The sequence below is a fragment of the Protomyctophum bolini genome (assembly GCF_963924005.1).
Source record: "Protomyctophum bolini genome assembly, chromosome: 1".
Classification (NCBI taxonomy): Eukaryota; Metazoa; Chordata; class Actinopteri; order Myctophiformes; family Myctophidae; genus Protomyctophum; species Protomyctophum bolini.
Window position 1 is genome coordinate 47,433,672 of NC_137862.1, and position 22,271 is coordinate 47,455,942.

Genomic DNA, 22,271 nt, shown 5'->3' on the forward strand with positions numbered 1-22,271 from the left:
AGCAATAGTCCACAGATCCTCAATTTGTTTGTTTGTTTGTTTGGCCCCACTGTACAGTTCGAATTTGAATGTTTACAGTTTTATTGTGATATTTTAATGATGACGTACAAAAGAAAGAAAGAAAGAAAGAAAGGAGATAGGAGGAATCTTATTAGGTGATCGATGTGTCAATCAACTTGAGCCAACCTACTGAAAAGACGAGGGGGCGGGACTAAAAGGAGAAAGGTCAAAGCACGAAAGGACTGGAGGAAGTGGAAGAGAGACGTTCGTTTCGGCTGATAACAAGTGGACATACGGCGACAGTAAGTGTTTCATTAAATAAGTTGGGTAAATCTGTAAAATCCCGTTGCATCTCAGTTAAGAACATCAGTGTGGGTTCGTATCTGTTTAGCCCATGTAAGGATACTAAGGAAATATGGTGGAGTTGTGTGTTTCAGTCAGACTCAGTCAGACAGGTGGCTAGTAGCTAACTAATGCTAACGCTAAAGAGAAAAACAAGTTATGACTGTATGAGAGTTGATTAAACAAACAAATTCGTTGTAAAAGGATAGAACGTCCATTGGTGTGGTGTGTCTGACTGTGGACTGTGGGTTCTTCTTTTGGATACAGGTAGTTAATAGTAGCTCTGGTCCATAGCTCTAATGCGTTTCCGCATTAGAGCTATGGAGCAGAGCTAGGTAGTGTGCTTTCAGGCACGTTGTCGTTGATGGCTGGTGCACTTGGGTCTGCCCTGTGCCTACACAGGGATACAGGAAGTGGTTGAGCACCAGGGACATTTAGCCACCTCGATGTAGAATTGTTGGTTGAAGAAGTGGTCTTAAGTAATGTAAAGTTTACATGAGGTGTGGAGGAACATGCCATCATTCTCTGTTTTATAACTTCTTGTTTATGCCCCCAAATATCTGGATATACAAAAACAGTAGACCTTAATTGTTGAATGTTTAAGCATGCTAATAATCATGTATACTTAAAAATATTACATTTCCCAACAAAACATGTGGGGCAAAATCTTCTTGTTGTGGTTTTTATTTTATCATGGTCAGAAGGACTTTGAGGCAGGGTCAGTTTATATAGCCCTGATCTCCGCTTTTGTTCTATAGATGTGTTATCCCGATTGATCCCAGGAGCACCTTTTTACTATTTTTACATTTTTTTTTATACCTTCACACCTCCTGAGCACCTGGTTGCTTCCTTACCTCTGCAAGGTCAGATATATGTTGAACCAAGTTATATACAGACTAGTACAACATTCAACCTGCCACGTAAACATTACACATCCTGACATTGCATTTTGTTGCCATTGTAACATTTGATCTGCCTTGTGGAATAATAGCATGTTTAGAACAACCAGTATTCATCACAGTAAACATACAGACTCTTACTGAATATAGTGTGCTGTGAGGAACACATTACCTTATATGGCCATGTCTCATGTTAGACTGGCACTCCTTTAACGTAGACACCAGTGTTACTCAATGAGGTGCCGCCCACTAACCGATAAGAAATGCCGTTACTGAAGGAATAGGCTCTGTTACACCATCACCAATGCACTTATTTCTATGCTAAACGGTGCTAAAATCCTTGATAATGAGTACACGTGGTGGCCTACACTTGAAATGATAAAGATTACTGTGGTAAACTATACTGGAATCCCAAAGTACACTGTGAAGTCCTCAGACCCTTACAGGTTTGTTTGGTTCCATTTGTACACTCTCGGAGTGTACTAGCCCCGTTTGGAATGGAACCTCACTCTACGCTCTTACTGTAACTCCTAGAAGAGGTTCCGTGTCAGGATATCCCTGCATCGGTAAAACGGGGGTTGAGCTGTCCAAAAACAGTGGTAAACTCTTCCCAGTATTGTTTCCAAAAAGTTAAGATATATTTCTGGCTAGCTACAGACGATAAACTAAAAAAGCATGTAAATGTTTTAGAGGGGGGTGAAACAATCAGGCTTAAATTGCATATTTAGTCAGCCCATCTGCATGCACAGTACTTCTTCCGTAAGATTGCATTGGGATACATGGTACTGGCTGACTTCATAAGCGGTTGTTCACCCCCGTCAAAAATGTTTATGTTGTACAATTATAATCCTTTTGCGGACTAGTCGAAGTTGTCAAATATTTAATTTTGACATGTTTTGTTTTTTCTTGCAGTTGGGGTACAGTTGATCAACAGTTGTCCATCGCCATCTATAGACTCTGCAGACTCGACAATGATAAAATGGTGCTGTGTTGTTAACTGCAAGAACTGTACTCACGACCAGAAAGGCAAACGGCTCGATAATGGAGTGCAATTCTGGAGCATTCCAGACTGGAGGCAAGACAATGGAGAATACCTATCCAAGTTAACAAAGCGGCGTCGCGTGGCTTGGGTGAAAGCGATAAGACAACCAGATATCACCTTAAACAGCACTGCCAAACATTTTGTTTGTTCACAGCATTTTCTCATGGGTAAGTTACACACAGTGATTCCTGCTTATTTGTGTGCCTACCGTATTAGTTCAATTAATTTGATTACTATTGTAGTCAATCGATAAAAGCAGCCGTGTTTCTGTACACACATTAGTAAACTAAAGCATATTTAGCCTAAATATGTTCCCAGAACCACCAGAGTTTCTTAACCCAGCTCTCGGTTTTAGCCACTCTTTAACTCCTAAGAGGGTACAAATGGACCTGTGGTCCAAATGGTGTACTCTTGCTCTTGGAGTTACAAATCCTCCTTTAAGCCACCCGGCACCCGCTCATATTGTCGTGTCGACACTACACTACACTACACAATAGACACAACAGGACACGACACATTCGTTTTGTTTATGAATATCTAAATCAGTTCTGTGTGCCTCTGCAAGGACTTGTGTGCGTGTGTTGGAGCTGTATGTGTGTATGAGGAGTAGGGATGGGTATCGTTAGGACGGTACCGGTTCGGCTTATCGATTCCGGTTCTTAACGGTTCCCTATTTCGGTTCCAAAATGGTATAAAATAACTTAAATAAGAGGTCAAATGTTTATTTAACAAAATAGCTCAATGTATAATGAATAGTGTAACATCCTCTCCTATAGTGATTATTTTAATCTATTATGTATTTACCCAGGGCAGTGTTGCTACTTCTCTTACTACTGACAATAACAAGTAAAAGCATGTCGCCGATTTAAGAGCAACACACATACGCACACACGCACAACTAATGAGGGGGGGGGGTGTGAGAACGGGTTTGCCGACGTGTGAATGGAGGGATCATTGAAAACAAAGGCGGCTTGCATGCTGTGGCTTGCGTACACATGGGCTGCCAGAGTAGGCTATCATTTGTTGTTTTTCTTGTTTGTTCGCCACCTCTCTTCGAAGTTAGACTGCAAACTCTAAACTGACTGGGCCTCACCTTCTGGACCCTACGCCGTGATATCTCTCACACACACACACACACACACACACACGGGTGCGCATTCGAGGTGGGTTAATGTTTATTCAATGCTGTGCAGCGCACATGCATGATCATGCGGTGAGGCAACTCAGGCAGCAGGGTGCAATATTCCTGTCCCCTCTCTTGAAAGTTTCCTCCCATAAACTTCACTTGAAAATGACGTTTAAGAAACTTTAATAATTATGTTGCTTCAATGCTTCTTTGCACCGCGCGTTTCTCTGTCTCCTCGACAACTCCATGCAGAGAGATGGCTCTGCCTCTGCAAGCCACAAGCCCACAACGCGTCGCTGATGCAACGCGGTGTAGGCTTGTAGATCAGCTCTGTTCCCTGCGCTTCTATTAAAAGGGTAGAAAATAAATAAATAGCGTGTGACCGCGTGTGGGAACCGATAGAAAGAACCGAAATTGAATTATTGTAATGGGTACCCAAGCACGTTCGGTTCGGTACATACTTGGTCCCGATGTAAGGGACCCAATGAGGAGTCAAGTGGTCATCTTAGTCATCAACTGACAATCTGGTCACGACAACGCAACGCCCCTTTTTTCCATTTCTTGATTAAAAAATAAATAAATAAATTACGACCCATTTTTGGGTCATGACCCATAGTTTGAGAACTGTTCTTCTAGCCTGTGAATGCTGAAAGTTATTGGATGCTCCTTGCCGCCACCTTGTGCCATCGTACTTGGCACAAATAGCTGGTTTACAGCTACAACACAACACAAACTAATAAACACATCTCTGTCTCTTTTCAGGCAAACCATGCGATGAAACGCTTGACCGTGACATTGACTGGATACCTAGAGCACGCATGGGGCACACGCCAGAGACATCGATGTGTCCTCCGCCTAGTCTGAGGACAAAGAAACTGCAGCCAGTGAACTGCACTGCATCTGCAGCGCCAGCTCCACAGACACCTGAGGTGGATAAAGTTCTACCACAGCCTCCGTCAACCACCTGTGGTAAATCCGATGATGCGTCACAGGTGGGCGAAGCAGAACCAGAACCAGAACCAGAGGTGGACGTCACTGAGGAAGTGTCGGAATTCAATTCTTGTAACCTCGGGCGCGACGACATTAGCCAATTGCTGGAGGATTACAGGGCGGCGAAGAAAAACCTCTCCCAAAAACAATTTGACGAGCAGTACTTTAAAGACAACGATGCGAGAGTTAAGTACTACACTGGGCTTCCATCCTTTCCTATGCTCAATGCTGTGCTGTCGGTAGTTGCGCATTTCTTAGAGAATGAGAGAAAGCTGTCCAAGTTCCAAAAGCTTGTCTTAACTCTCATGCGACTGAGGCTGGATTGGCCAACCGTGCACCTTGCACACATGTTCCGCATAGACCCGAAAACTGCGGCCAACATATTCAAAGAAACAATAGATATATTGTTTTTTTCAGAGCTTAGAGATTGTGTGTTTTGGCCAGACAGGGAGGCTATTTTCCAGACCATGCCTCACGAATTTGAGGAGGCGCTTGGAAAGCAGCGCTATGCGATCATCGTTGACTGCTTTGAAATTGCTACAGAGGTACGATTCAAACACGCGCACACCCAGAAATTTCTCATTGCCATTGCACCGTTTGGAGTCATCTCTTACGTTTCCAAAGGCTGCGGAGGTGTCGTCGACGACATGACATTGACCTCAATCAGTGGTCTTCTCCAAAGACTACAGCAAGGAGACTTGGTGATGGCGGCTCGTGGATTTCAAATCAATAAGGGCGTAGGACTGATGTGTGCAGAAGTGACGGGCCCCGACAGGAAGGGAGAACCTCAGCTGAACGTTTTGGAGCCGACGCCGGAGAAGATGGCACAGCTCAGGATCCCCGTGCAGAAGCTTGTCGAAAATGTACGGAACAAGTTCACCATGCTAAGTCACAAAATACCAGCGTGCTATTGCCTCGACTGCGAAGACGAGGGCTGCACATGGCTCGACAAGATTGTGCGCGTTTGCTGTATCTTGACCCAAATGTGGACTTGTCATAATAGTCTACTTTCTACAATCAAATCGATCAAGGAAGATAAAAGTATTACATTTTAATAGATCTATATTGTGACTACCCTACTGTGTTTACCCTTGTTTGCTCTTTTCTATTTTAATATTAAATTATGTCTTTCCCTTGATTCTACTGTATACTACAGTACTTTTTCTATTTTGTAACATTAACTGCGGGATAATAAAGGTATCCATCTATCTTCAGTAACAGGAGTCTCCATGCCTCTCCAGCTTTTATTAAACAGAAAATGCATTTTCAGGTCGGCGTACCAATTTTATACAATCAGGATAGAGAATTCAACTCAGTCAGGATACAGATTAAACATACAAGTGTTAAGTGATGACACAAAGAAATGAGCGGACCACATTTGTTCTGGAACACTATAAAAGCTGATGAATGGCTACTCTCCTGATTGACACACATCATTTCTCTTTTGGGGGTTGGCTAAACTTTTAGGAACCACTGCTCTATCTCACTTTCATAGTATCCTTGGGAGTATATGCATTTAAACTCGGATCAGAGTGGAACACGATGACTCGTTGCTATTAAATGCCATGATTTCATATTCGTTCACAGAGTAGATTGTGTGAACATCTCAATGCCTATATTCAGGCCAGGTGCTGGATGTCAGGCATCAAGGCAAACATCAAGCAAGAGGAAAAACATCCGCGCACCAGTTTGTAGAGCTCCGAGACTTACTTTATTTTAACCCATTCTGGGGTGGGAACCCCTTTTGCTGTTTTAAACATTGTTATAATTTTGCTATCGAAAAAGAACAGATCTACAAGCTCATAGCGAGCCACCGAGTGTCGCGCTACGAGCTTGTAAGTCTGCTATTTTTGAAAAACCCGTGAAAATGTGACGCAAATTTGGAAACGGGTAGAAACATAGGTATTTCAGAAAACTGTCATGATTTAGAAGATTTTGTTTTAAAATTTCGACGTCGGGCCTAAATGGGTTAAGGCAACAAATTGCAACGTTTGACCGACTAGGTCTTCATCAGGCAAATAATTACATATTACAATGACAGAAAAAAAGAGTAAATATATATACAAAAATCATTGATTAATGATCATGCATAACACTTGGGAGTGGGAAGGAGCACAGAAACCTAGACCAATCCCAGGGCTAGAACCTGTCAGTCCACCCGTCAGAGGAGAATTTACCTGAGCACTTTCAATCAATAGAACAATCAAGTTCATGAGAGTAAAAACATTAAAGGTCATGATTGATGATAATGATTAAAAGCACCTACAAGTTAATAGGACATCTAACATGACAAAATGTGTATAGGCCGCCGCCTATCCATGATGGGGTTTCTGTTAGTGTGCCTTTGGTGAGCTTTGAACCAGGGATGTTCTGCAGGTAAGTCTCGGAGTGCGGATGTTTTTCCTCTTCCTTGATGTCATATTCGACCATAGTCCATAGGCCTAATATTGCCTCTACTATAATTGTGTTATTTAACCCCTCTGGCATCTCACATTTTGTTTTAAAATGCACATTTTGGTCATTGGTGCTATAGCTATATATTTGGTAGGCCTATACTGTAGCCTAAGGCCGGAGATATTTCTCATGTTATTTTAACAGGCTTAAAAACATCTTGCAGGAAAAGCAGAACAGAAACAGAAAGCCAACTATTAGGGCATTTGAACATTTGATGCTTGCCAGTCACAATGTGGGACAGGGTCTCAGTTTGTGGGACACCTGAAAAGTCTTGGAAACGAGGCACTGTCCCACGCAAAGGGGGACATCTGGTCCCAACCCCACATTGAGAACTATACCATAGACTATGGTTCTCAATGTGGGGTTTGGACACCCAGGAGTCCCTGAGGAAGCTCCAGGGCAGGGGTTCCTACTTCCTAGCTAAATGATTGATAGTTCAACCATTCACTATGTAAAATACTAGAGATTATACGAGAATAACAATAATGCAACTTTATTTGTATAGTAGGCCTACCTTTCATGACATGAAATGCAGCTCAAAGTGCTCTATAGAGCAATGGAAAGCAAAGGCATATAACAACATGAAAATAATAGCCGTAATGCAATACAGATTATTCTGTACAATGACACACTGAAAGAATGACACACGGATGGAGATGGACAGACCGGGTGCAAAACAGTCTTGTCAAGCCTTTGGCCTGGCGGAGACAAAAATGTGTGAGCGACTATGTATCTGAATATTAAGGAGTCCCAGGGAACGGGTGCCTGGCGGTCTTGTGAATATGCATGCATGATTCATTTCCTGAGCAAATGTCAGCGCTTGGGATCAGAATGCAAATTTGCCTCTGTTTATTCTGAAGATGAGGATAGCACATGTTCCACATTTAACGTGTCTGTGCCCTTGCAAGGGGTTGATGTATGCATAATACATGTGTGAATATTATCCTTCGGTACATACAAAATCCAAAGGCTAGGATAGCTCTCTTCGCCCCTTATCAAAGCATTGGTAGGCCATGTGTTATAAAGCAACAAGCCTCTGTTGATAGGCTGTGATAGGCTGTGATATAAGAAGAGCTACAGCATGAGGTGTTGTGACAGTAGTGTAGGCCAGGTCATCAGGTCATCTAATTATTTCTACATTTAAGTAAATGTAGAAATACATTTACTTAAATACATATCAACAACATGAATTAACAGTTAAGGCCTAGTCAACAGTTGTGAGAACTGGTGGTTGTGCATCAGCGAGAAGTGGTTGATGTTTGAGGGTTTACCATTCTATGTTCCATGTAAGTTTCTGTCTCCTATAATTGTATTCTTAATTAAGATCAGACCCTGTGGTTGATGTGTGTGTTATGTTCTCCATAATTATGTTCCAATATCCTACTAGGCTTACTAGTCAGCAGGGTACATTCATGACATCGGTGGTGTTGTAGTGACACCTACGGCTATCATGAGGTAGTGCAGCCAGTCTGCTTTCTGTAACAGAACCTCCACAAACATGGAGTTTTTATGATTTATGATGATTCCAATTCAGAAATAGCTAAAAATAATTCAGAATTTCAATAAAAAAAGAGAAAAATAGCAGATCTACTAAATCAAAACGTGTCGCAGTTTGAGCTTGTAGATCAGCTATGTTTTACTATATGCATTGTTGTGGCTCTCTGGAGTGAGTGTGGAATATAGTTGCCCTCTTTCTCTGAGTCTCCATCATCAAAGTTTCCCACCCCTGCCCTATCCAAAAACTAGTTATAGATCTCATTGACACAAGACACAACAGAGTTGATAATATGCCACATGCAGTTGAATGCAAGTTGAAAATTGCAGACAATACACCTGTGGCCCACTGTCCACAGGTGAAGTTGGTTAAATACTGTTCTGTCTCAGCTATTATGGGCAGTCTGTCTATCTGGAGAAGGCGATGTTTTATTTATCCTTATGTGGCTTAAAGGGGGGGGGGGGGGGGGGGGGGAAGGAATGGAAAAAACACCCTGTGTGTCAAGTAGTAGTATGTCGTTGCAGTGCAGGTGTCCATTAATTATTTTTACCCAAGTAAAATTAAAATAGATATGGTATATGGGCTATATTTATATCATGTATCGCTAAAAAACATAACTTTTATTGTATGTATATAGGCCTATTATAATGTTTTAAAAAAAGTTTCACCACTAGCCATCTAATTTCTAGGCTACTGATCACAGGAGTGTGCGTGCGTGACGTGTGTGCAGACTGCAGATGATCAGTCTTGATTGAAAAACAAAGTGTGGGATCAATTCAGTTTAGAGTAGCGACATGCTTTGATCTCGCCGCAAAGCGGGTGCCTAACATTGCTCCAATGACTGGAACTATCCTATTGAGACAGAATGAGCACTTCCGCATTCCATTGTTATAATGGGAGTCAACCATAGAGTTCATATATACTCTAAGGAGTCAACGCTAATGTCGCCACTCTCTTATAGATTACTCTGAACTCTGAACTCACTCTGCAGGTTGAACAGTTTGGACTGGAGTGGACTAAGGTGCTGACAGCCGGTGGTGTGAAACGCAAAGGTAAGGTGTGAAATATACAACGAATAACAGAAGTGTGTCTGTTTTTCCAGAGGTGTCAGTGTTCCTCAGACAGTGTAAACCAAACCTTCGTTATTGCGTATTCTGTCTGGACTCTAGTCTGAACTCCCTACAGCTTGTTAGTTAGCCTAGCTTAACCTCAGTGAGTGCGTGCAGCAGTAGAACCTCGTATATCGACGTTACATGGAAGTTGGCACACGTCCAACTGACAACGAAATAGATGACGGGATGGAATTAAGTCTGTGCGTTTTGTCCTCCAGCTCCTGCGTTGCTGGTTTTAAACGGTCTTACTACCTACTGTTACTGGCTAACGTTAGCAGCCTTAAATGCTAACGTAAATAGATGAGTACCCCTCGTTGGGTTTGTATGGACTATGGAGGTATAGTCTCGAGACACTGTTGACTTGCGTCAAGTTCAAAGGAAAAGAGGGCGCTGTTTTTCCTTTATTCTTTTAACAGTTACAATGCTTTGATGTTAATAAAAAAAGACCGTGTGTGCGCAGTGTTGACAGAGTGTAATGGTTTACAGGGGGATGCAGAACCAGAGTGGCAAAGGAGCCCATTGACGACGAGGCAAAAGGTAGAATTTTGGTGTTTATTAATTGTAGGGCTCATCGCATGTTTATCTGGCCACCAATGGCAACTACAACTGTGTTACCATTCTAGGTTTGCAATTTTCCATCCTGCTTAAGGAGACGAATGCCACTAAAAGCTGTGATGACACCACGAGGGTCCCTAACCACCATTCTAACAACAATGATAGGAGCCTCTTTGGGAGGGCTCATATTATGGCGGGTGTTTCGGACGCAGAGAAAGAAGCTGCCTCCCGTTCAGGAGGTAGCTCAACTTGTGCGTCCCGTCAAAGAAGAAGTTACGACTGTGGAGTGCCAGTCTACAAAAACTTTAGCTCAACCTGCTTTGTGTCCTGTCAAAGAAGAAGTTACCACTGTGGAGTGTCTGTCTGCACGAATTGTAGCTCAACAACCTGTGTCATCATCAACTCCTGTCAAAAAAGAACTTAAGGCCTTGGATTGTACTCCAACACTACATTGCATTGAAAAGGAGATTGAAGCTGTTAGTTGTCAAACCGCAACTGCTCAACTGTCTCCTTCTGTTTGGCTGCCGTCTCCTGAGCAGCTGCTGGGGGTGAAGCCAGTGATTGTGAGCTCTGAAGAACAGTGGGACCATCTGTGGCCCTCGCTGCAAAAGGAACTGTCACTCTTCCCTGTCCTCGGCCTCGACTGTGAATGGGTAAAGCACACCGCCGTAAGACATTCTTCAGTAAGATGCTTTTTTTGTTTTAATTTCAAGTTTTCTATTTTTTGCTAGTTGTTGGCAGTTTTATAAGCTGTTATCTGACCTGTGCGAATCATTAACCTACTCATCTTCCTCAAAATGTGTAATTTTTATTAATAGTTTTGTTTTCCTGCACTAGGTTTCAGCAAAGAGGTTTGCAGTCTCCCTGCTGCAGATTGCATCCTACTCGGGCCTTTGTATACTGGTGAGGCTGGTGTCTTTCCGTGGTGGCCAGCAGTCCTTCCCACTCAGCCTGATTGAAGTCCTCCGCGACCCCCATATCCTGAAGGTTGGCGTGGGCTGCTATGAAGACGGGAAGCGTCTGACCCGGACTATGGCCTATATGGACTATGGCCTGTCATTAGGGGGGACGGTCGATCTGCGCGACCTTGCCTTAAGACAGGGGTACAGCACTGTTGTGAACTTGTGACTCATTTCAGGTGTCGGGGAGACTCCTCACTCTTAAAGGATTTCATGCTTGTCTTTTGTTTCATTAACCCCTGTCTTCCCATTTGCAGGCAAGTTGCATTGAATAATGGCCTCAGTCTGCAGTCGCTGGCTGCAGATGTGTTGAATGTGTCTCTTGACAAATCCCTGAAGTTGCGATGCAGTGACTGGGAGGCTGACCAGCTGACCCTGGAGCAGGTGTTTTGCTGTTCCATTGGTATTGTAACACAGGATGCTCAAAATGCATCTTGTTCATTTATGTTCCCATCTAACGAGTTTATAGTTGACCCATTCAATATGGCTTAGAAGTTATTTTTTTAGAATCGGCCAGTAATCTATAGTGATATATGATTTTCATTGTGACTAGATGACATATGCAGCCAGAGATTCCCAGGTCTCCATCGCCATCTTCTTCCATCTCCTGGGCCTTAACCCTGGAGCCAGCTCCCCAGCAACTACTGGGTGTACCTACTCTCAGCTGGCTGCCTGCTGCCAGGGCCTGATTGATGTGCCCTTCAGACAACGGACAGGAGAGGGGAAAACCGCAGTTGGAGAGCGTAGACAGAGACTCAGAAAACCACCTTGTGATAGCCCAGAATCTGGAGATCAGCAAGTCCCAGACCCTCGTAAAAACAATAAGAAAAATCCAGGCTATTCTGCCAGGTGAGAGAGTTGACCACACGATATTACACTATATATATATATATATATATATATATATACTGCATAAATAATTACTGTATATATTTTTTGTTAAACGGCTATTTCTATGCATTTGGGCTTTTCATCCACAGGGAAAACTGACTTTAGGAAAGCTACAGTAAAGATATGTCTGCTATCTTGTGTTTGTGTGACATAAATTTTAAATGACGAGTGATCTATTGGCAAGACCTATAATGATGGTTAAAATGATGAGCCCTCTCAGTCCAGGATTTCTGGAGGGCTAGATGGACCAAGTAACGGATGTGAGGCATGGCAGGAAACAAAATAAATAAAACTGAAATCAGTTTGAAAGTAAAAGAAACTGATATCGGACAAATTAAAATGTGATCAATATCTATTTGTGTACCCACTTTTACTCTTCTGTGCTTCTGAACAGGAAATCGCCTCTGTATGACAACTGCTTCCTACATGCCCCAGACGGCCAGCCACTGTGTACCTGTGACAAAAAGAAAGCTATGTGGTACCTGTCCAAAGGAATAGGAGGTACGCTAGAGAACCTACATCAATTGAAAGTAAAACTCATCTTAAATGATGTAACTTTAAAATACAGGCTATCTGACTGCATATTTAGAGCATTGACTATGAGACGCAGTATACTTGACTGGTGCACTGCCAACAATAATATTTTGCCATTTTTGTTTAATTCCAATTAGAACCGTTTGTTCCTGTTTTCCTTAATACAATCGCCGGGATTTCTTTCAAAATAACAGCTCGGGATGCCGCGCAGATATGGCAGATTTTACTCTGTAAGCCCCCCCTTCCGTTCCGGACAAAAACCGGGAGGAATATTTTTGCTTGCTATCATTACGATAAAGCCACTGAATAATCCCTCGTGTTCATATTTTGAACGAGAGGCATGTTTAAGTCAGAAATGAAGATCTTAGTATATCCATCAGATCAAAACCACGGAGAGCTTCCTAGATTAGCAGATACGAGGCGTTCTTTCTGAGCCTTTTATAGATTAGGCTAGACACCACCTTTTTTATAGATGCACCAGAACATTAGGCTAGACACCTGCTTTATAGATGCACCAAATCTTTAGGCTAGACACCACCTTTTTATAGATGCACCAGAACATTAGTCTAGACGCCTGCTTTATAGATGCACCAAATGATTAGGCTAGAGTCACTAGACTACTCCTTTCGCAGTTTCTTCACATAGCGTAACTGGTGTCAATATTACGGTATTCGATTCTGCATGCATTTTTTGGGGGGGGGGGGGGGGGGGGGTAAATTGACCATCGGTTCAAGTGCTGGCTGTAGTGTACAGTACAGTACAGTACACACTGCTTGGCTGTAGTGTACAGTACACACTGCTTGGCTCAAGTCTATAGCCTCGCCAAAATCTATGCGAGGCATGGTGGGTGGGTTTTAGCTTCCAGAACACGAGTGTTCTTCTGTGGCAGTATGAAATCATTAGTTTCGATTTTCTTCATTTCTGGGAACCTTCCCGAAACAAAATGACTATCTTTATGATGTCTTTTTTTGTATTTATGTTAATAATAATATGTTAATAACTAATAGCCAAAATGTACCATGAATGTATTTCTTGTGTCGTTGTGATCCAGAGCTCCAAAGTGAAGACCCTTTCATAGTACGGTTGCTGTTTGAACCCTCGGGACGTCCTGATTCTCATCAGGATTACTATCTCACAGCCAAGGAGAATCTCTGCGTTGTGTGTGGCAAAGCTGATTCGTACATTAGGTTAGTTTAAATTTTCCCCAAATTAAACATTTTATGTATGCTAAAGTTCTGGGCTGGGCAACCTATTCTTGCATGAGATTTGCATGGCCAGCACCAGACAAGTGAAAACCGCCACTGCTTTTATGTCTTATTGTAGGCTGCTAATTCGACTAATGCAACCCTTTGTTTAATAATATATAATTATACTACTAGACTGGTGCCCATCTACTCGGTAGATGGGCCCCTCCTAAAACATGATCAGGTACTATGATTATACTAGGAGAAAGGGGGGGGGGGGGGGAATGATATTGTGGATTGGGATGATATTGATTATAACCAAAAAAACACAGGGAAGACGTATTTAAAAATTCTAACCACACCTGGGGGTCTATTAGAGTAATGTGAACTCCATAGACGGAGTACAAAAATCACGGCACTCCATCTTTAAACTGCACGTGTAAGATACTTATACTCATTGGCATATCATATATGCCTTGAAAAAATAGTTACTGCTCTGCAAAGTGCTGCATTTTTTTTATTTGAGTGCTTTTAATGATGGGAGTTATTAACATTGTTATAAATGTTCAGGTACATTCTGTAACATTAATAAATATGGTAAAAACAAACACGATAAAAACACTGGCATGGTGCTTTAAACTTTAAAGTAGGCATTATTATTAGCTGCAGAAGCCACAAGGTGGTCTTCTATCAATCACTGATGATCGTTACTTCATTCATGTGAGAAGACTTGCTCACAATGGAGGGTATGCGCGTGACATCATACCAGGAAGTTATGCAGGAACACCTACTGAGTGGAAAAACCATAGACCTACGGCCCTTTCGGCTTTGCAGCGTATGTGCTCAAGGGAAGTCAAAGAATTCCCGAGATTCCTTGCGAAGCCCCACGGAAGCATGAGCATGTGTCACAGAGCTCATGTTTGGGTCTGTAAGTCCCGGAAAAGATGCGCTGTGATTGGTCAGTAATCACTTGAGTGGCAGCGTGACGTAGCGTGCCTTCCACTCTTCCGGCGTACTTCCCCTCGCAGTGTAAATTCTTCCGCCCTCCCATCGACACACATCCAACGAACTGGAGCGGCCAATGAGGAATCTATTTTTTTTTTCATGGTGTCTCTTCCTGAACTGATACTTGATGCGTCTCTTCCACTTCATAGCTGTGGTTGAAACGTAGTAGCCTGGAACTAAATGGATAACACTTAGACCATTGATATGCTGGTGTAATTGGACAGCTGGAGGTATGAGGGAATGTTTTTGTCAGAGTTTTCAAATTGCTCTGATCAAAAAAGTCCTTTGGCATTGACCGATCGATCTAAACAACATGCTTGCCCACCCCTGCTATAGGTGTTCAAGTCGAGTGAGTCATTTAAAAAATGTGTTTTATCACTTATTTCCACAAGCACTTAAATCCACCAGACGCATAACCAGAATCTCTTTGTGTTACTTGTCCTATAGGAAAAACATTGTGCCACATGAGTACAGGCGTCATTTCCCCAACGAGATGAAGGACCACAACTCCCATGACATTCTGCTGCTGTGCACCGCCTGCCATGCTGCCTCCAACATCCATGACAACATGCTCAAGCAACATCTGGCTGAGGAGTACGGCGCCCCCCAGGGGTGCGAGGAGGGAGTGCGCATGGTGGAGAACTCAGACCGGCGGCGCGTGCGCTCTGCTGCTCGGGCCCTTCTCACTGCCAGGGACAGCCTGCCGGACGACCGACTAGAGGAACTGGAGGCTGTCGTTAGAGGGTTTTATTGCGATGTTGAGTCGGAGGCAGACAGTGTGCAGAGTGATGAGTGGAATGCGCCACTAAGTCCACAGGCGCTGCAGACGGCTTCAAGCCTTGAGACCAGGTGAGACCCAGCTGGACCCGGTCCACACTATTAACAGAAGCTCTACATTTCCAGTAGGGGAAAGTGTATACATTTCTCATGGTAAATGTATAGATCTGCTAGGTTAGGGTAAAATAATTGTTAAACACTCATGCAGACACGGTTCATCTTATGTGGCTTTTTTCTGTCCCTACATCGAAAGGATTTTCAATGAGGCCTACATACCCCATGGGCTGAAGGTGGTGTATGCCAATGCAGAGAAAGGCCTGCGAGGCCTGATGGAGCTGGAACGCCGCTGGCGACAACATTTCCTCACATGCATGAAGCCCCGCCACTTGCCCCCCCTTTGGTCTGTCTGCCACAACCACAGCAAGTTCCTGTCAAAGTACGGAGAGAACCTCCCTATCCATCTCCATTAAACCAACAACTGCCCTGGCTGGCACAGGGTGGGAAAGACAACATGCCAGTGTTCATGTAAAGTTAGTGGCTGGCGTTCCTCTTCCTCTCCTTGTTCTAGTGTTTTGGTAGCCAGGCATTAGCCAGACTGATAACATGGAGCAACATGCAAGTGAATTCACATTATCAGTCTGACTAATGCCAGGCTAGGGTTTTGGGCCAGCTGGTCTCTGGGTCAAGTTCATTCAGACACCAGGGTGGTAAACTAGAGTTCGTTCAGACAGTTATATTTGTGTGTGCATCCTTTTGGACGAGTCAAAATTCAAAATGTCCTCACCCTTATTTTTGTATTTAAAAAAAAATGGAAAAAAAAATCCAAAGGTTATAGAATAGAAAAATGTATTTAAACTATTTATAATTCCCTGTGCAGACTTGCAGCCCTAACCGTTATGAATTTGTTCTCTCCCCTTCCAAATAAATACTGATGGATGATAATCAGACTTTAATTCATATCACAGGAGGGGTTTCTCAGAAGCCTTTTTGAGTCCAAGTTCAACTTTTAAATATAGGAAGCGGGGATGAACTGAACTCTCAACTTCAAGACCTTTGTAAACCCAAATCCTGATCTCATAAGACAAACTGAATTATCAGTAGTGTAAAATACATTTTCTCTGCAAAGCAAACAAATGCTAGGCTGAGAAATGTTGATGCAGAGAAAAGTAAAATGAATGGAAAGTTAAAAACCCAGAACGTGAGGTCAACATGTCTTTCATCTGATCCCCTCTTCAGTTAGGACACCTCAATGGCACGTGTTTTAGTGTGCCTCTTAATCCCCTAACAAGACGTGACACAGAATCAGAACATGAGCTCATTGCTTCTTTTTTTTTTTTTTACTAGCACCATTCCAAGTATTTTAGAAGTTTTACCATGTCGTAAGCTTAACTGTCTTTACTTGAATTTGACAATAAGATAATGTGCCAATTCATTGTTTTCAAAAAGTAGCTGAATTATGACAATGGCCTTATAACCAAAACCCTCTTTTGCAGTGCATCGTTTATTCATGTTTAAGCATGAAATAAAGTTATTTGTATTCTCCAGCCCAAATGTATGGAATCCATTATTGTGGAGTGTGTGTGTGAGGCAACAACAATGACTACAAAACATTTTCAGTTTTCTTTATTTCTTACAAAATCACAGTTTAATAAATAGTCTGTAAAAATGAGTACAAAAGTGTTTAGTTAACATTTTATATATGAATCACTCATGACATTCGGGTCAAAGGAGTGTTTACTTGGATTATGTTTTTCTCTCTTGTTTACAATCTAGTTTTGCTGAATTAAGGCCTCTTGATTTTGGCATCAGAACAATCTGTTAGACAAATGGTTTCCGAAGTTGAAGTAGTTTACAAACCTCCCCTGGTTTCACAGTCCAGTCAGAAACTAAACATTTTAAACAAATGATGCAAAATGGCTCAACATGCTGATGTGACTTCTGTATGGGCATGTATTCAATAGTGATCATGATCATGTTTCACACTGCAGACATGGAAATGAGAATGGCACATGAGTCTGCTTCAGTAAAGGGAACTTTAATCAAATGTATTTCTAGGTTGTAAACTGTATGATGATGGATTGCATTTTCATTGGCCTTGAACATTCAGGATTTGCATTAAGACAAGGGTGCATGTGTCTTGAGAGAAATTTCTCAGAATAACAACCTAAAAATCCATTTAAGTAATTTTAACGAAGCATGCGTTGACAAGGAGTGCAACCCCCCCCCCCCCCCCCCCTGTGCTCTGACATCTTTACTGCATTAGACCTTAAACCCCACTTGGGGTGGATGCACACTTCAACATTAGAATTTTCTGTTCATTTGGCTCTCAACTATGCTGTAGATTAATGTGGAGCTGATTCTGGGCAGGATTCTGCTAGTGTATCCACTCTGGCTGCTGGGCTTTCAACAATTCTCAATGCTAAATTACTGCATATAACGACTCCTTTTGTTCATTCCAGCTGAAGACTTTTTTTTTTTCTTTTTTTTTTTAACTACAAAAACGTATTTAAAAAAAGAAAAGACAAATTGCAATTCAAGAAAGGAAGGCCTTTTTCATATAACACCTGATCTCTCAAAGGATTTCTAGATGGACAGTTTGAAATGTCACATTTTGAAAGTATAGTTACTAATCAGATTAAATGTTACAATGTACGAATAATTTTATACCAAAATATTGTTTACATATTCATTTTGTTAGAGATAAAAAGAATTACCTGAACTTTAAATAACTTTACAAAATAGAGGATCCCTTCTGTAAAAAGTAATCTTTTCAAGACTTTAAGTTGTGGTCCTTTTTTTCTTTTTTTTTTTAGTATCTACTTTACGGTACATGTTCAACGTTTCAAGAGACTCTAGCTGTGATTTTAAAACGGTATATCTCATTTTGGAATGAGAAAACGTTTCCTCCTCCGCGTCATCAGTGCCCATACCCGAAGGCAGGGTTGGCGAAAGGGCCTTTCTGTGTGGAGTTTGCATGTTCTCCCCGTGTCCCCTAGGGTAGGTACCCTCACAAAAAACATGCAGTAATCCTGGTCACTAAACTGCTTCCCCCTGGCCAGCCGGGGCGCCTGATGGAGGGGAAAGGAACTGGTTGGAATAACGTGTTCCTTCCACCCGCTACGTCCAACCAGGGAAACTCCCCCCTGTCGGGTGTAAAGGAGCAACTTGGACACTCGGGCATGAAGGAAGCATCAGTTCAAGTCCGTTGCTCTCCCCTTGTGGGGACTAGGTTGGTGGAGGGTGTGTAGAGCCCAGGATCACATTAGATGATTGACACAGGGGTGAAAAAAGCGTTACAAAATCGTGGGATAAAAATATATTAAAAAAAAAAGGAAAATGTTATCTTCAATTAGTCACGCTGCTTTGCAGTATCCACTCGTTTCCTTAAATGTACACTCAATTAAATAAGGCATACTAAGAATAATTTCTAATTGTCAAACATTGACCCACAACTAAATTTCAAACTAATTTTTTGAAGCAGATTTAAAATTCATAAATAAAATGACATCATTATTGAGCTTCTAGAAGGCCTTACATTAACATTTCTTAAGGGAGCATGAAACCAATCATGGTATTGTTATGGCCTTTCGTGTTCTCTTGTGGACAGGTTACAAACATTTAGTGAAAATAATTTATACACACAATATAAAGATTGTCACATTAACATAAAATGTTGCAAATTATCACATTACTGTGGCTTGGGAAAACAAAACAAACTACAATGAACAAAAAGCAAATGATTAAAAACAAAACAACTGCAACATGTGGTTGCGAAGCTGACTATTAAAGTTTTTTGGTAGGCTGTGACAATGTGACATGGTGCAGTCCAAGATGAGAAGCTCTAATGCTGCCGTCAAGGAAAAACACACTTCTGCTAAAGAAATTCCCACACTGGTTAATCTAAATTACAAGACGCTTGAGTCCTTAAAATCTGTTAAAACCTAATTTCAAAAAAATGCATGGAAGTCAAAGGGATAAAAAATATAGTGTGCACACTTGTGCATTTAACCATGAAATGTTAAGGAGAATCCAAGGGCTCTGAGCTGCCAGGGTTACGCAAAGATGATATATGCATTTTATTATTCAATAAATATTAAATATGTGGAATATGTTGTCTTGGGTCCTAGAAATGTAAAGGTAGCCTAATCCCACCAGATATTTTTTTCAAGATGTATGGTCTATGCTGGACAACATTAAGCAGGACAGGCAAAGATCTCCCCTTCTACTGCACCACCACTCCTAACAACCCTATCTCCTTATTATTGCTTGCATCCTAATACATATGGGAACTGCTCTTGTCTTTGAAGGCAACAGAAATACTATAAATATATCCGTCTCAGTCTGACTCCAGCATGGGTGATAAAACATTGTTGTTGAATCATTGTCAATCTTTTGGGTTATTCTTTTTTTGTAATTATTTTGTTGTCTTTATCTGGACAGGCTCAGATCAATGACATGTAATGGGTAAGAGACACAACATGTAATATTTATTTTGCTGGTGTATTCAGGATGTAGCAGGTTGCCAATTCTTTGGGGTTTGTTTGATAAGCAAAGATGCAGCCTGCCAGATTTCATGTTGCTGTCCAGACACAGAATGCAAAGTTTCACAAAAGCAATGAGATGCTCAATCTCAAACAAACCCAACCTCAAACCCAGGCACACAAGGTCAAATTAAGGAAATTCAGACATTATCCAATCCATTAATACGTTTGCAGAAAATGTACACAACCTTGCTTGCCTTTCTCAAATGGACCAATGCAACTCAATGCATCTTAAAACCCATTGGCACAGATTATCAAAATAAATACCCTGGAAGCATGGCACTATGCAAAAGAAAGGTTTCACATTTTGAAAGGAATCTTATAGAAAACTATTGAATAATCTCAGTCTACTCCACATGTACCATTTGTCCTTACTATTACTTATATACTATATGCTGATGAAGGTAACACCAGTGTGTGTGTCGTAAACCTCAGAATGACTTTAAAACTACCACTGAAACAGTATAGCTCCTATTCAAATATATTTTTTCTCCACAAACATGTACATCAAAATGAAGTATCTAACATCTATGGGACTAATAGATAAATAGTGCTGTTTGTCTGGTATGCATCACTTTTAGTGCCTCTTTTCATTTTCCTATACCCCTACCTCCCTTCTGTCCTGACACTATCTGTTCCCTTGAAGGGGACCTCAGATGCCCACAGAATATAATCTCTTTTAAACGACTCAAACCTTTTCCGTTTTGGTTCTTGGGAGCAGATGACACATTGCCTTCCTTCTTCTGTCATACTTCAGTGCATGAAGCGTAACAACGTAGTCTGCTGACAGACAGCGGTATGTCATTACGAATGGACACTAGAGACAATCTGTCTCTGGATATTACCTCACTGACGCCCCACCAAGATGCTGGTGACAGCCCGTTCCGGTGCGAGGCCCCCCAACCACGGGGCCCATGGGTGGAGTCTGTGTAGCCATGTTGGGACCCTGCAGGCGCTGCAGCTCCAGAATGCTATCGATAGCACTCTGTAGATGTTCACTGAGCATGTTGTCTTCTTGAACAGGTGGCTGTGGGGCTGATGGGCTGGAACACCGCGAATCAGCCTTGTAGCGTTTCAGTTTTGGGCCACTGACATCTCTGGAAAGAGGCAGGTCGAAGCAGACAACCTGTGGCTCTGGCATAGAAATAGGGATCGGGGGTGTTGTTTTACAATTTAGCACCGTGATTGGTGCTTCGGCGGTCCTATCACAGGGCAGGACTTTGACGGCTGCTTTAGCAGATAGTAGAATACCATTGAATATCTCCTCACTGTGCTGAGGACATGAAGGTGCTCCATTGCCCACCTGAGAAGACATCCGCTCATTTACAGCCTCTCCACCACTACCATTGGTCAGCTGCCCTGCATGGTCTCTCTTATGGCCCGATGCTTCGCAGGCTGAGTTGTGAACCACCTTGCGGGAGCCACCAGACTCTTGCTTGATGGTTAGCCGTAGGGCCCCCCTGGAGCTGGAGCAGTACGTCTTGAGGCCCGGGGGCCTGTCGGAGACCCTCGTCCAGGCTGGGGGAGAGGAAGGGCTGATTGAGGAATAGGTGCAGGAGGAGGCAGTGGAGGTGTGAGAGGAAGACGCTGAACTGGGAGCCAGGGCCATCATGAACAGCTCTGTGGAATAAGCAAAAACTAATCAAGGTTCTCAAAATGTATTTCAAGGATCCCCTCTTTGAGAACCACTGATCGAAAACTGAAAATGTATATATACAATGTCAAACTTTAATTTTATAATCTCTTATGTCATTCATATCATTCAGATTAAGGGAGAGCTTTCCTCCAATTGTGCTCTGCTCATGCATAGCACAAATATCTAAATGAGCTCTTTACTTTGCCATGGCCTCATTCCAACAAAGTATTAGCCTTGGATGAAAACTGTAAGCACAGTTAACCCATTCTGACCGGGCACCCATTTTGGTGTTAGCATCATGTTATGCTTTACCTATTGAAAAATAGCAGATCTACAAGCTCATATCGCGCCACCGAGTGGCGCGATACGAGCTTGTAGGTCTGCTATTTTTGAAAAATTCGAAGAACGACTGACATTTTTAGAATCTGATCTCAGGTCAGAATGGATTAATCAGACCAGTGTGTGTCCTAGTGGAAACCTCGTATGAATCTGATCTCAGGTCAGAATGGGTTAATGAAAACGCTCTCATTCAGGATGTCCTTACAAGAATGTAACAACACCTACTATACTGTTTGTTGTTTGGATGTTCATTTTGCTGTTGGCATGTACTGTATGAGGGAGACTTTTATGAAGGCCTTCCACAGTATCAAAGGCAAAACCTTCCCATTGATTAAAATGTGTTGCCACAATGGGAATATGGAATATTTTTTCACAAACATAGAAATTGTG

General features: G+C 42.2%; 2 protein-coding genes across 5 annotated transcripts; both read left to right on the top strand.

The window, feature by feature from the left end:
- Window positions 1–250: 250 nt before the first annotated feature.
- Window positions 251–5,613, top strand: LOC308313375 (uncharacterized protein). The gene is made up of 3 exons (XM_080760474.1): window positions 251–302; window positions 2,154–2,450; window positions 4,172–5,613. The coding sequence occupies exons 2-3, from the start codon at window positions 2,213–2,215 to the stop codon at window positions 5,452–5,454; spliced, it is 1,521 nt and encodes a 506-aa protein (XP_080616600.1). The 5' UTR covers window positions 251–302; window positions 2,154–2,212; the 3' UTR covers window positions 5,455–5,613.
- Window positions 5,614–9,329: 3,716 nt separating this feature from the next.
- On the top strand, window positions 9,330–16,879 carry LOC308313197 (exonuclease 3'-5' domain-containing protein 2-like). Of its 4 annotated transcripts, none has more exons than XM_080760173.1 (10): window positions 9,330–9,400; window positions 9,947–9,997; window positions 10,084–10,698; window positions 10,853–11,118; window positions 11,232–11,358; window positions 11,528–11,823; window positions 12,260–12,366; window positions 13,451–13,586; window positions 15,036–15,437; window positions 15,619–16,879. In XM_080760173.1, exons 3-10 carry the CDS (start codon window positions 10,117–10,119, stop codon window positions 15,833–15,835), a joined length of 2,133 nt encoding a protein of 710 aa, XP_080616299.1. In that variant the 5' UTR covers window positions 9,330–9,400; window positions 9,947–9,997; window positions 10,084–10,116; the 3' UTR covers window positions 15,836–16,879. The 4 variants fall into 4 exon arrangements, with proteins under 4 accessions (XP_080616299.1, XP_080616301.1, XP_080616302.1 ...); XM_080760175.1 differs by having other exon boundaries at window positions 10,084–10,683; XM_080760176.1 differs by having other exon boundaries at window positions 10,084–10,668.
- Window positions 16,880–22,271: the final 5,392 nt, after the last annotated feature.

What these genes read in the sequence shown, in the direction of transcription:
- LOC308313197 (XM_080760173.1), top strand. Translation starts at nt 10,117, where the DNA reads ATGCCACTAAAAGCTGTGATGACACCACGAGGGTCCCTAACCACCATT. An exon ending in CCTGTCCAAAGGAATAGGAG is followed by an intron (nt 12,367 to 13,450) that starts GTACGCTAGAGA and finishes GTTGTGATCCAG; the next exon opens with AGCTCCAAAGTGAAGACCCT. An exon ending in AAAGCTGATTCGTACATTAG is followed by an intron (nt 13,587 to 15,035) that starts GTTAGTTTAAAT and finishes CTTGTCCTATAG; the next exon opens with GAAAAACATTGTGCCACATG.
- LOC308313375 (XM_080760474.1), top strand. Translation starts at nt 2,213, where the DNA reads ATGATAAAATGGTGCTGTGTTGTTAACTGCAAGAACTGTACTCACGAC. An exon ending in TTCACAGCATTTTCTCATGG is followed by an intron (nt 2,451 to 4,171) that starts GTAAGTTACACA and finishes GTCTCTTTTCAG; the next exon opens with GCAAACCATGCGATGAAACG.